At 44.6% G+C, this 14,870-nt stretch overlaps 1 protein-coding gene across 1 annotated transcript in view; it reads right to left on the reverse strand.

Moving 5' to 3' along the window:
- LOC309625794 (uncharacterized protein) overlaps positions 1 to 14,870 on the reverse strand; it is a 146,139-nt gene that overhangs the window by 22,178 nt on the left and 109,091 nt on the right. Inside the window, exon 5 of the mRNA XM_082385832.1 lies at positions 9,263 to 9,317. Coding sequence (XP_082241958.1) covers positions 9,263 to 9,317 — 55 coding nt within the window. The remainder of the gene's footprint in view (positions 1 to 9,262; positions 9,318 to 14,870) is intronic.

The following is a 14,870-nucleotide window of genomic DNA, read 5'->3' on the forward strand; positions in this document are numbered from 1 at the left end:
TGTGGAGATGAAAGTTGCTGGAGACACCGGGAGGAGGGTGAGGACGGGGGAGACGAGGCTGGGGGTGGAAACGGGAGAGGGAGGGGTGGGGCCGAGACGGAACGGAGGGGTGGGGAGTCCTGGGGACCGCCTTCTGGCCCTCAGCGCCCACATAGGTGCTGGAACTGGCCCAGGAAAGTCCTCCTCGGCTTTTTTCTGTCTCTAACACTGGTGACAAATGTCTCCACTCCTCTGCGAGGGAGTAACTAGTCACTAACACACGGATGAGACATCAGAGGTGCTACACTCTGAACAGGACTAGCTTTGGGAAGAGTGGGTAACACCTTCAGTTTGGTTTGATCTATGCATTTTCAAATGGAAAAAGGCTTTATTTTTCCCACTTGCAAAGATAATATATGCTTGTTATTTTAAAAATGCACGTATTACAGATAAAAAGACTACAGTAAAAATCATTTGAAATCTCACCATCTAAAAAGATCTATACTGTTAATGATTTTGGTGAATATCTATGCTTACTATCCATCTCTGTCTCTCACAATTTTGTATCTTGGGGATCATTCTATATATATCAAATGTCCCGAGGCATGCTTTTTTCCTCAGCAAAATATATTGTGAGGTATCTTTCTATAACAATCAACATAAATCCACGTCATAATTTTTAATGGCTACATGGCATTCCATTGTGTGGGTGTATTATAATGTATTTAACTCGGCTCATCTTGATGGTCATTTAGGATGTTTCCAGGGTCCGTTCTTAAAATCAGTGTGTGCCTTCCCTTTTCCAGAGCTGAGCTGGGACTGGCCTGCATCGCTCCCTCCATCCCTCACAACCTGGGACTTCCCAGGGTCCAACAGCTCCACCTATGGGCTGGAAGACCGCAGAGCAATAACATTTCCTCAGCGACTTCTTTGCCCAGAGTTGGAAAGTCTAGTGTAGGGCTTCCAGCCCCAACGTTCTGCCTCGTGACCTAGAGCTGTGGAAAGCTGTATGGTCAGAGGATTTAGGACAACAAGCAAACCTCTCCTCGTGGGCTAAACCCTTGGGTGGACCTTCAGATGGACAATAGCCCAAGTTCAGCTCTCTCAATATGGTTTGCTATTATTATGCTATGGAACCACGAGATGATATTTGGAAGCATGATTATGATCATTCCATTCCACCAAACAGAGAGAGAAAGAGCGTTTTGGAGCTGGCCAGCCTGGGAGCAAATCCCGATGCCTCCCTGTCCTAACTGTAGGACAGAGGTCAAGTGACTTGGCCTCTCTGAGTCTCACTTCCTTCATTGGAAAATGGCAGTAATGATCCCTCCCTTGCAGGTTTGTTTGAGAATTAGAAATAATGTATTGAGATGCTCACCACGTGGTCAGAGCAGTGGTAGCTTTAACTGTTATTATTATTAGCATTATTAAAAATAGCAAAATAACAACAAAGTATTAATAACAAATTTCTCTCCGTCATGCCTCAGGTGGTCTTACAGGGAATATGTGCAAGACATGGGCCCTGCCCTCAAAGCAGGCACAAATCTATCATAGGCAACTTTCCAAGGAAGCAGGTCTTTAGAGAGGCACGAGGTGGCTGTGGTGAGGGAAGGCTTCCTGGAGGAGATGGCACAGAGGACAGAATAAAATGAACAGGCAGCACAATGAGGGGAATTTAAGAATCAGGGGCAGGAAGGGACGTAAAGATCATGAGTCCAACCCCCTGTTCCCACACTTAAATGGAAACCCGCTCCACACAGGTCTGTCTTGTTTGCCCAGTTCCAGGGATGAGTCGAAACCACACCTGGGGGGCAGTGCTTTCCCTCTGCCAACAACTCGGAATTAGAAAATTCTTGTGCTCAAAGTGGAGGAAGCTCTAGCGTAGGCTTTCTGGACTGTCAAAATGATTAAATGCAGACTTCTGAGGGGAAGAGAGATTATGGAGTTACAAACAGGGTAAGTGACCATGGTTTGGGGTGGCTTTGGTCGTCACCTGTCAAAAGCAAGGACCGGTCCAGATGCCCAGATGACCTCCCGGCTACAACAGCCTTGTGCCCCACGTGTTACACACATGTCATCCGTGATCTGTATTTCCAACCCAGGCTGTGGTCGAACTGTTGCTGAGGACCGCGGAGCACACCCAGGACAGCCAGCGTGGTGTTGAGGGCAGAGCAGTGGATGGGGCAGGGGGTCCTCTTCTCTCTATCCCACACCACTGTCCCAATTCAGACTCTCACTGCCTCTTCTGTAGGCAACTATGATGGTCTCTACCTGGTTCCACGCCGAGCCCTTCCCCCGCGCTACTGCCAGATTAATCCCGCACGGCTGCTCCCCAGCTCAAAAACCACCCAGAAATCCCCACTGCATGCAAAGCGAGGTTCCAACTTATCAGCCCAGCATGCAAAACTCTCCATTATCTGACCCCGCCTCTTCCCCTAGCTCTACCCTCCTCTCCAGATGTATAGAAATGTCTGATGTCTCCCATACACGCCCCATACTTTCCCCCTTCCTGTCTTTGCTCAAGTAATGCCCTCTACGGCAGCCTCTCTCCTCTACATCTCCACATATCCAGATTCTACCCACACTCCAAGGTGATGCCTGTGCTGGTCACCCACTCAGAAGTGAGCCCCCTCTCCTCTGGCTTTCGTTTGTATCTTTCCTATGGAAGTTAGCATCTTCAATCTGTCGTAATTATTAGTGATTCTAGAGTGCGAGCCTTGTAGACTCATCCCGGAGGACAGGGACGATGACATTCACATCTGCCTGCACACTGTAACCATGACTACTAGTTGATGAAGGTTCAGGACACACCCTTTGACACTCATCAACTGTGTGTCCTCAACTAAGTCACAGTCGAAAGCCTCAGTTTCTTATCTGTAGAATGGGGCTAAGAATACCTTCCCAGGGTCATTTGTCAATCCCAAAGCTAATGAACAGAATCGTACACTCCACAACAAAACTGGCGATTAAAGGTGCAACCAGCAGAGAGACCTCTAGGGAAGGTTATGTGGGATGAAACAGAAAGAACCCAAATGTGGCTGTCTCTGTTCCCTCACCTGGAAGCTGGCAAAGTCCACTGCCTTCCCAAAGCTGGTGTTCCAGAAGGTGGGGCAGGGGACTGCAGGGAAGCTTCACTTTATCCCCCTTCTGGAGATCCATCCCTCAGAAAGATGATGGACCCGCTTCCACTGCTGGAAGCCCCGACCTGGTCCCTTACCTATCCCCCCACATCCCCCCTCCCCCTTCCCTCCCCACCCAGGGCCCCAGGCCGTGTCTGCCCCCTACTGGGGGACTTGGGCTCCCCAGGCAGCAACACCAAGGTGCTCACTCTCCCGGCCTGAGCAGCCCAGACTCTGAAATTACCCCTTGTCTGTTAATTGCTTGTTGCTATCTCTCCCTCTCTGTAGGAATATCACTGCCAGCAATTAGCACAAAGATCCTTTCCCACTCTAGTTAAGATCCCAAGCTGCAGTTAAATGCTCCCAGATCCCATTTAAATTATTTCAAATGCAATTCATTCTGGCTCATTAAATAATTCCAGGGCTGGCTTTTGTTGCTTTTACCACCTTAAAAATCTCTTTTTCCAGAAAAGAAAAAAAAAAAAAAATGAGGGAAGTTTGATAGCAGGAGAAGGGTCTGGTCTGGGAGAGGGAAGGAGAAGGTTTTCTGTCCCGGCCTCTCCAGACCCTTGTTCTGCGTTTCACTCCCTCCCTCTGGCTGCCTCGCTCCTTTGCTCCTTTTTCTCTCGGAAATGACTTCACCTGACAGCTATGGATTTAGAGCTTTTTTGCCAATTACTTATGCCCAGTGAGAAAACAGATTTTTTAATGTCTGTCCTTGTTCCGCCCAGGCTGGCTACCTCACCGTGAAGTGAGCCCACAGCCCTCTCTCCCCAGCAGGCTGTGCTCAGAGCCCAAGCTGCCCAGGCTGGGAGGACAGGGTGAGGACTGCTGGAAGGGGACGGGGGGTGGGGCGGGACAGAGGCTCGGGTCCGGGAGCAGCACCCAGGCTACTGCGCTACTGAGGGTGTACCAGCCCATGGGATCCACATCCTCGCACTGCCCAGTGCAACCCTCATTCATTCATTCTTCACTCATTACGCAGATTTACTGAGCACTTACTATCTGCCAGGTACCAGGAGAGCATTTTATATGTATTAATTTGTTAAATCCTTGGAAAAACCCTGTAAGATAGATGCTATCCTGAAGGTGGTTTTACGGGGAGTGAAATTAAGCCTCCAGAGAAGCTTAATAAATCACCCCAAATCACACAACTATAAATGCCTAACTTGGGGCTTGAACTCAGACACTGCTCTTCCTAGACACACATAACCACTCCAGTGCCCCAGCCTTGTCCTTGGTGAGCTCCTGCCCTGGCACAGCTGCAGAGGCCTCGGCAAGCCGAGGTCCCTGCCATGTCACAGCTCATGTTCTACTTCAGGAGACAAATACTTAAACTAGTTTTCTATAACGCAGCACGTGGTCTGGTGAGGACTATGATCAAAGTCTGTGCAAAGTGCTGTGGAACTCAGGAACCAGAGCCATCCGTTCTGCCCGGCGAGCGAGGAGGCAGGATGGGAGGGGCCACAAGAGGAGGCAGCCTGTCATCCAGGCTTGGCAGGCTAAGGAGGAACTCATCAGATGAAGGAGAGAGGGGAAGGGCATTCCTGGGAGAGGGAACAGCATGTGCCAATGCTCAGGGGCTTGAAAGGACCTGACATAATTAAGTAGCATAGTCCCAGGCAAGACACGAGTGAGTGTGGCAGGTGATTTGTTGCATAAATATTGTTCTAAAGCAGTGGTTCTCAACTGGGGGGCGGGGGGGGGGAGGGGGGAGGGGTGGCGATTTGCTCCATCACCCCCCACCCCCCCCCAGTGGACTTTAACTGGAGACATTTGGACCAATGTCTGGAGACATTTTTGGTTGTCACAACTGGATTAGGAGGTGGAAATGGCATCTAGTTGATAAAAGCCAGGGATGCTGTTAAACATTGTACGATATGCAGGAAACCCCCATAGCAAGGAATTATTCAGCCCCCAAATCTCAACAGAGCCAAGGTGGAGAAATCCTGGTCCAGAGGAGTGATGGTGCCATGGCACTCAGAGCAAAGCAAAATCAATTCTAGTTGAAGAAATTAGAAAAGAGTTCATGGAGAAGGGGCATTTGAGCAGCTCTCAAAAATCGGTAGGGTGGACATGTGGGGATGGAGGGAAAGACATCTCCAGCAAAGGAGAGAGCATGAGCGGGACCTAGAAGGTGGAAAGTGAAGGGTGTATTCAAGGAACTGTCCAGTTGGCCATGCACCTGGTGAGGAGCAGGCAAGAGAAAGGGGCTGGATAATTAGTTTAGGGTTAGATCTTCATGAGCCCTAAGGCACTGAGAGTGATTCAGTAATGCACTAGGGAGCCATGGAAGGGCTTTGAGCACCAAGAGACAGGATCGGAGATACACTTTAATTTCTCAGGCTCTAATTAATTAATAAGGCAATGCGGGTAGAGGCTGGAGGAAGGGAGACCAGTGAGGGGGCTGTTTCCCTGTTCCTGGCAGGAGCTTCTGCCAACCTGACCTCAGAGAGCGGCAGCCACAGTGAGAAGGAGAGAACAGGCCCCTGAGACTCCTCAAGGGAGAGGAGGATTGGGAATTGCAAGGACCTGGACCCTGACTGCAGTTATGAGAGGATGGAGAAGGAGGAGGAGAGGAGGGTTGAGGGAGGAATCCCCATCTCTGGGGAGCAGTGAGCAATGCAGGCCACAAAGTGAAGGGAGCTGAGGGAGCCTGGAGGGATGCCTCCCACTGACCATGACCCGGTGCTGCTGGGAGAAAGCTGGCAAGTGGGCAACACCCACATCTGCAGTCACAGACGTGGTACAAAGGGTGGAGCCAGGAAGATGGAGCAGGAAGGCCGGCTTGGAAGGGCCTGAACAGCATCGCCTTGGCAGAGGAAAGAAAAGACTGAGCATCTGGCTCTGCTTGTTGATGATGTTGATGGTGACGGTAATAATAATAGCAGTTACCTGACATAACCACACTACTAAACTATATAAAATAGATAACTAATAAGAACCTACTGTATAGCACAGGGAACTCTACTCAATACTCTGTAATGACCTATATGGGAAAAGAATCTAAAAAAGAATGGATATATGTATATGTATAACTGATTCACTTCACTGTACAGGAGAAACGAACACAATGTTGTAAATCAACTATACTCCAATAAAAATTAATTAAAAAAATAGCAATTACAGGCTTCCCTGGTGGCGCAGTGGTTGAGAATCCACCTGCCAATGCAGGGGACACGGGTTCGAGCCCTGGTCTGGGAAGATCCCACATTCCGCGGAGCAACTGGGCCCGTGAGCCGCAATTACTGAGCCTGCGCGTCTGGAGCCTGTGCTCCACAAAAAGAGAGGCCATGATAGTGAAAGGCCCGCGCACCGCGATGAAGAGTGGCCCCCACTTGCCACAACTAGAGAAAGCCCTCGCACAGAAACGAAGACCCAACACAGCCATAAATAAATAAAAATAAATTTAAAAAAAAATAGCAATTACCATTTATTGGGAGTTTACCCTGTGCCAGGCCTGGTGCTAAACATATAACACAAGACTGAGCCATAGCTGAGCCTCATTTTACCCACCAGACACTTTTCTGGGAGGTACAAAACCCAAGCTCCTGTCAATTAATTTAAAATTTAAATGTAATTTGATATTTTAATTTGTTAAGACAGGCATGCATTACTTTGGCAATTAAAAATACAAGGAGTTTTTTAAAAATGGAAACCAAGATTTATGCACAAATATATTCATTTGTGAATGAATAGCAATGTGCTTGCCATCAGTGGAACACCAGCTACACATCAGGCATTGCACTGGGTGTTTTACATGAAAACAAACAAGTATTTTCTTTGAAAAAAAGAGGAGACTTTGCTTTTAATGGACTGGCATATAGTAGCAGTTCAATAAAAATGTGTTGAATGAATTATTAAATTTATCCCAAGTAGAACAGAAGGGCGCCTGACTGGGACTGGGCCTTGGGAATAAACAAGAAACCTCAGATATGAACCTGCGAGCTGAATCATACTGGGCTTGTCTCTGAAATGAGTAGACTCAGGTGACGGGAAGTGGGGCTACGGCTGCTTCAATCCCTCCTGCTCCAGATCATGACCAGGAGCTAGGGGAGCTGAGTCTGTGACAGAGGAACAATGTCCCAGCAGGGAGTCAGGCAGAGGGACACTGGGGAGAGGACCCAGGAAAGGAAGACAGGTGAAAGCTTCTGTGAGGCATGGGGGCCTTTATGAAAGAGTGCTGTAGGACTCATTGATGGCCCCCAAGATCTCAGAGGCCTACAATAGCAAGCATGTCTTTGTCACTCATGAGTCAGGGGGTGGCCTAGGGGTAGCTCTGCTCCACCTGTCTCTCACCTGCCTCCCAGGAGCAGTGAGATGGCTGGCCGGGTTTTTCTCAGGGCAACGGCACATGCTCATGAGGACAAGATGAGCCACACAAGGCATTCCTAGCTCCATCTTACACCAGGTCTGCTAATATCCAACCAGCTGAAGCAAGTCATGTGGCTGAGCCGAAAGTCAAGGGGCAGGGAAATATACTTGCCCTTTTGTGGGGGGAATTACCAAGCTTCATAGCAAGGGACCTAGATATATGCAGGGGTAGAGGACTGAGGGCAATAATCAGCCATGCAGCCTCAGCCCAAAGCGATTTGCAATTTCCTTGTCTCATATACCAACTGTGCTCAAAAAGGGCCATGTTGTAAGCTAAGAGGTGCCCCTTGTGATGGATGAATGCTCTCTCCCCTGAAATACGGAACAGGAGTCATGGGAGAGAAGTAGGGTGTACGGAGAACACTGGCCTATGGGCTGGAAGCCTTGGGTCTTTTCATTGCTCTTAGCGTTCAATCCACTGAGCTTCAGCTCCATTTGACACTGAGCTGACCCTAACTTTAAACTCTGACATTGTAGGTGACCTTTTCCTTCATGAAACTGCTTTCCCTCTTTCCAGAGCATCATTCTCTTACTCTTTTCATTCTGCCCCCCAACCCCTAACCCAAGCAGGCCCTTCTCAGTTTCTTTTGGAGGTTTTTCTTCCACCGCCTGCCCCTGAAATACTGGTGCCCTTCAGCATGCTGCCTTAGACTTCACTTCTCACTCCACACCACAGATGAGCTTCAGAATACCTACAAACTCCAAGAAAGTTATTTAAACTCTTCGAACTTTTCTCTGCTTATAGATTTCTGAATTGAGGGTTTCCAGGTTTCATAAGATCCACAGAGGGGTTCAGGATTGCCAATAGGCTCCAACCACTGCTCTGTACTCTTCCTGCTTGATTCTCATCCTCCTTCAGGCTTTGACCATCACATATGCCCTGATGGCTCCTAATCTTTATTCCACCCAAACCTCTCACCTCTCTCCACACAACTACCCACTCAGTCCCACAGGCACCTCAAAACAAATCCATGGCAGATAAGGCAGAGCCAGTTGTCTCCTCTCCTCACGGATTCCCAAACCCGATGACCTCATCATATTGCCCTGTCCTCTGCACAGACTTCACAAAGTTGGGTCTGCTTTCTGTCTTGCTTTCCAGTTATTTCTTGAATCTATATCTTCCCCTCCACCCCAGCTATCCTGCCTCATTGAGGGCCCCAACATCTCTTATCTGAATAGTCTTCCAGCTGCTTTCCTTCACTCCAGGCTCCCCAGTCCATTCTCCTCCGTGACATCAGTGGTTCCTTCTAAAATCCAAATAGGATGTACAAATCTCCTGCCTACATTGTACCCAGGGTCCCCACTGCTTGCAGGAAAAGGTCCAACGTTCTTGGCGGGCCACAGAAGCTCATCATGAGCTGATTCCCACCTACCAACCCCATCACTCCCAACAAATCCCGTGGCCCATGATTTGCAGTTCCCAGAGCACATCCTGCTCCCTCTCACGATGGGATGTTTATGTGGCCACCCCCTTACCCTGCTCCCAAACTCTCAGCCTTCCTGTAAGAGTGAGCTTCAACATTACCTCCTCCAAGGAAGCATTCCTGGACCCCAAGCTGGATAGGTATCCCTCTCTGAGCGCTAACAGAGCCAAGGAACTCTTCTGTCAAAGCTCCAATGAGGTTGTACTGCCCACTAACTTATAAATATCACATGAGCAGGAATATTGTTTTTGCCTCCCAAAGGCTTTATAGTACATGATATGACAGCAGGTATTCTATAAATGTTTGCTGAATGAATGAATAATTAAATAATAGATGAACAGATGAAATGTTGGTGGTACCACTTACTGGTCCTGCGATGTTGGGTAAATCTTGTATCTCCTAGGGGTCTTATCTTTCTCATCTGTAAAACAGAAATAATAGTCTAACTATTAACACTGAACAATGAATGGTGGCCCATTCACACAACTGAGAATTACATAATCAAAAAATGTTTATCAAGACCATGTAATAACATGGAAAATGCATATGATGTTAAAGTGAAAAAAGCAGGATGGAAAAATAATTGAGACAGTGCAATTACAACTATACCAAAAGAACAATCACACACACATGCACATTCACACAGCGAAAGACTGGAGAGACATGTACTGACATTCATACTTCGGTAATGTGCCTGTGCATGATTTCTCCTTCACTTTATATCCCATATTTTCCACATTTTCTTTAGAGAATGTGCATTACTTTTATGATGAAAAATTAAACTTTATTACCAAAAAATAAGAAAAGAAGTGTCTAAGAAAAGAAGCCTGCGTCCTCCTCAATTGGCAATGTGTTGAATGCCTCCCAGTACTCTCAGAAAGGGAGCTTGTCGTGTCCTTCTCGGGTCTTCTTATTCCGTTAGAGAAGCATGTCTGCACCCACACTCTGTCCCTCCCACTGCGCTCGCAGGCGGTGCTGGGCACCCAGGCCCAAGCGGTGAGGACACCTATGAAGACATTGCCTAGAATGAACTCTGCCCCTGGTCTTGTGACCATGGGAGGAAATGCAATGCGGGCTTAGTCACTTCCTCTGACCAGTAAGTTCAGTGCAGAAGAGACGAACATCATTCTGAAAGCTTGCAGTGTGAGAACACGCTCCTGGAACCAGCTCTTTGGGACTGCCCATTTTCAAAGTCTCAATTTTTGCCCTTCTATCCCTGGAAGGACATCCCACTCCATCTCATTTAGAGCCAACAAACTGCTAAGTCAGACATATTGCTCTGACTCACATTGGAGGGGTTTCTAGGAAACCCACCTTCTCATCCATCACGGGTGGGAGCGGAAAATGGTACAATCTTTCTGTTGAGCTGTTTGGCAAGATGTATTTGACCCTGATTTCCCCATTAAGCATTTATTCAGGAATATGGCAATAGGTATAACTCAAAGAATGTTCATCAAATACTATTTATAATGTAAAAAATTGGAAACAATGTACATTTCAAAATAGAAATTAATTAAATATATTATGACACATTCATTAAATGAGTTACCATGCAACCATAAAATAACAAGATAGGGGAACAGTGAATGACATGGAAAATGTGGAATACTGTTAAGTTAAAAAGCAGCTTACAAGACATTCTATACATAATGATCCTGTTTTGCAGTATATATGAATGTATCTATAAGCATAGAAAAGAGACTGATAGGATAAACAAAAAACTGTTGGTGGTTATTTCTGAGTAGTAAGCTTTCAAATGGCTTGTCTTCTTTGGGCTCATTTCTATTTTCTACAATTTCTGCAATTAGTTTGGATTGCTTTTGTAAGATGAAAGGAATATTTAAAAGAGTTATACTTTTGACAATCTTTCAATTCTCTTCAGCCATCTTCTTTTCTAAGTCTCATGCTATGGATTGGCCATCTTTTCCTTAGTTCTACTCAGGTCCACCTTAAGATTTAGGGAATATGTCTGATTATGCCCAGCTTCATCCACCCTGAGTTACCATAGGAGCCTGCCAAAGACTCTAGGCATTTCTTCTTTACCAGACAATTTCTCCTTATCAGTTCAAGAACTAGAATAGCAGGACCCCATGTGTTTCTCCCTGTCCACAACAGATGAATTTGACAGTAAGGCAAGTCAAAAAAGCGTTAGATATCAGCTTGTAGTTGAATGGAATTTCTAGTTGGACTTCCCCATCCCGGGCTGCCTCAGTTCTTGGGCAGGTTGTTCACTGCACAAGGCACCCATCCAAGGCGGCAAGTGGGCGCAAGACTCAGTCCTTGTTTTGCTAACTGGGGCTTGTGCCTGGTGCACAGCTGGATCCTTAACGCAGAAGGTTTCCTTTGAAAATTTCCAAGGCAACCATCCTCTCGTGAGCCTGGGTGGGTGTCTGCAGGACTGAGGCCTCTGCATGATTTTCTAATTTGCACAGAAATACCCATGGACTCGCAGTAACACTGTCGCCAGTCCCGAAGATAGTCTGCATCGAGAAGCCAGTATCAGCTTCCTCCATCAGCGCAGGCAGCTTCCATAAAGATCTTAGCTCTTGACATTCACAGAAAGATAGACAAGATGAAAAGGCAGAGGGCTATGTACCAGATGAAGGAACAAGATAAAACCCCAGAAAAACAACTAAATGAAGTGGAAACAGGCAACCTTCCAGAAAAAGAATTCAGAATATTGATAGTGAAGATGATCCAGGACCTCAGAAAAAGAATGGAGGCAAAGATTGAGAAGACACAAGAAATATTTAACAAAGACCTAGAAGAATTAAAGAACAAACCATCAGAGATGAACAATACAGCAACTGAAATGAAAAATACACTAGAAGGAATCAATAGCAGAATAATTGAGGCAGAAGAACAGATAAGTGACCCAGAAAACAGAATGGTGGAATTCACTGCTGCAGAACAGAATAAAGAAAAAAGAATGAAAAGAAATGAAGACAGCCTAAGAGACCTCTTGGACAACATTAAACGCAACAACATTCACATTATAGGGGTCGCAGAAGGAGAAGAGAGAGAGAAAGGGCCTGAGAAAATATTTGAAGAGATTATAGTTGAAAACTTCCCTAACATGGGAAAGGAAATAGCCACCCAAGTCCAGGAAGCACAGAGGGTCCCATACAGGATAAACCCAAGGAGAAACACGCCAAGACACATAGTAACCAAATGGGCAAAAATTAAAGACAAAGATAAATTATTGAAAGCAGCAAGGGAAAAACAACAAATAAAATACAAGGGAACTCCCATAAGGTAAAAAGCTGATTTCTCAGCAGAAACTCTACAAGCCAGAAGGGAGTGGCATGACATATTTAAAGTGATGAAAGGGAAGAACCTACGACCAAGATTACTCTACACAGCACGGATCTCATTCAGATTCGATGGAGAAATCAAAAGCTTTACAGACAAGCAGAAGCTAAGAGAATTCAGCACCACCAAACCAGCCCTACAACAAATGCTAAAGGAACTTCTCTAAGTGGGAAACACAAGAGAAGAAAAGGACCCACAAAAACAAACCCAAAACAATTAAGAAAATGGTAATACGAACATACATATCGATAATTACCTTAAACGTGAATGCATTAAATGCTCCAACCAAAAGACACAAGCTCGCTGAATGGATAAAAAAACAAGAACCATATATATGTTGTCTACGGGAGACCCACTTCAGACCTAGGGACACATACAGACTGAAAGTGAGGGGATGGAAAAAGATATTCCATGCAAATGGAAATCAAAAGAATGCTGGAGTAGCAATACTCGTATCAGATAAATTAGACTTTAAAATAAAGAATGTTACAGGACACTACATAATGATCCAGGGATCAATCCAAGAAGAAGATATAACAATTATAAATATATATGCACCCAACATAGGAGCACCTCAATACATAAGGCAACTGCTAACAGCTATAAAAGAGGAAATCGACAGTAACACAATAATAGACGGGGACTTTAACATCTCACTTACACCAATGGACAGATAATCCAAACAGAAAATTAATAAGGAAACACAAGCTTTAAATGACACAACAGACCAGATAGATTTAATTGATAGGACATTCCATCCAAAAACAGCAGATTACACTTTCTTCTCAAGTGCGCACGGAACACTCTCCAGGATAGATCATATCTTGGGTCACAAATCAAGCCTCAGTAAATTTAAGAAAATTGAAATCATATCAAGCATCTTTTCTGACCACAACGCTATGAGATTAGAAATCAATTACAGGGAAAAAAACGTAAAAAACACAAACACATGGAGGCGAAACAATACGTTACTAAATAACCAAGAGATCACTGAAGAAATCAAAGAGGAAATCAAAAAATACCTAGAGACAAATGACAATGAAAACACGACGATCCAAAACCTATGGGATGCAGCAAAGGCAGTTCTAAGAGGGAAGTTTATAGCAATACAAGCCTACCTCAAGAAACAAGAAAAATCTCAAATAAACAATCTAACCTTACACCTAAAGGAACTAGAGAAAGAAGAACAAACAAAACCCAAAGTTAGCAGAAGGAAAGGAATCATAAATATCAGAGCAGAAATAAATGAAATAGAAACAAAAAAACAATAGCAAAGATGAATAAAACTAAAAGCTGGTTCTTTGAGAAGATAAACAAAATTGATAAATCATTAGCCAGACTCATCAAGAAAAAGAGGGAGAGGACTCAAATCAATAAAATTAGAAATGAAAAAGGAGAAGTTACAACAGACACCGCAGAAATACAAAGCATCCTAAGAGACTACTACAAGCAATTCTATGCCAATAAAGTGGACAACCTGGAAGAAATGGACAAATTCTTAGAAAGGTAAAACTTTCCAAGACTGAACCAGGAAGAAATAGAAAATAAGAACAGACCAATCACAAGTAATGAAATTGAAACTGTGCTTAAAAATCTTCCAACAAACAAAAGTCCAGGACCAGATGGCTTCATAGGTGAATTCTATCAAACATTTAGAGAACAGCTAACACCCAAACTCTTCCAAAAAATTGCAGAGGAAGGAACACTCCCAAACTCATTCTATGAGGCCACCATCACCCTGATACCAAAACCAGACAAAGATACTACAAAAAAAGAAAATTACAGACCAATATCACTGATGAATATAGATGCAAAAATCCTCAACAAAATACTAGCAAACGGAATCCAATAACATGTTAAAAGGATCATACACCATGATCAAGTGGGATTTATCCCAGGGATGCAAGGATTCTTCAATATATGCAAATCAATCAATGTGATACATCATATTAACAAATTGAAGAATAAAAACCATATGATCATTTCAATAGATGCAGAAAAAGCTTTTGACAAAATTCAACACCGATTTATGACAAAAACTCTCCAGAAAGTAGGCATAGAGGGAACTTTCCTCAACATAATAAAGGCCATATACGACAAACCAACAGCAAACATCATTCTCAGTGGTGAAAAACTGAAAACATTTCCTCTAAGATCAGGAACAAGACAAGGATGTCCACTCTCACCACTATTATTCAACATAGTTTTGGAAGTCCTAGCAATGGCAATCAGAGAAGAAACAGAAATAAAAGGAATACAAATTGGAAAAGAAGAAGGAAAACTGTCACTGTTTGCAGATGACATGATACTATATAGAGAGAATCCTAAAGATGCCACCAGAAAACTACTAGAGCTAATCAATGAATTTGGTAAAATTGCAGGATACAAAATTAATGCACAGAAATCTCTTGCATTCCTATATACTAATGATGAAAAATCTGAAAGAGAAATTAAGGAAACACTCCCATTTACCACTGCAACAAAAAGAATAAAATACCTAGGAATAAACCTATCTAGGGAGACAAAAGACCTGTATGCAGAAAACTATAAGACACTGATGCAAGAAATTAAAGATGATACAAACAGATGGAGAGAAATACCATGATCTTGGATTGGAAGAATCAATATTGTGAAAATGACTATACTACCCAAAGCAATCTAC

The sequence above is a fragment of the Balaenoptera borealis genome (genome assembly GCF_965194805.1).
Source record: "Balaenoptera borealis genome assembly, chromosome: 3".
Classification (NCBI taxonomy): Eukaryota; Metazoa; Chordata; class Mammalia; order Artiodactyla; family Balaenopteridae; genus Balaenoptera; species Balaenoptera borealis.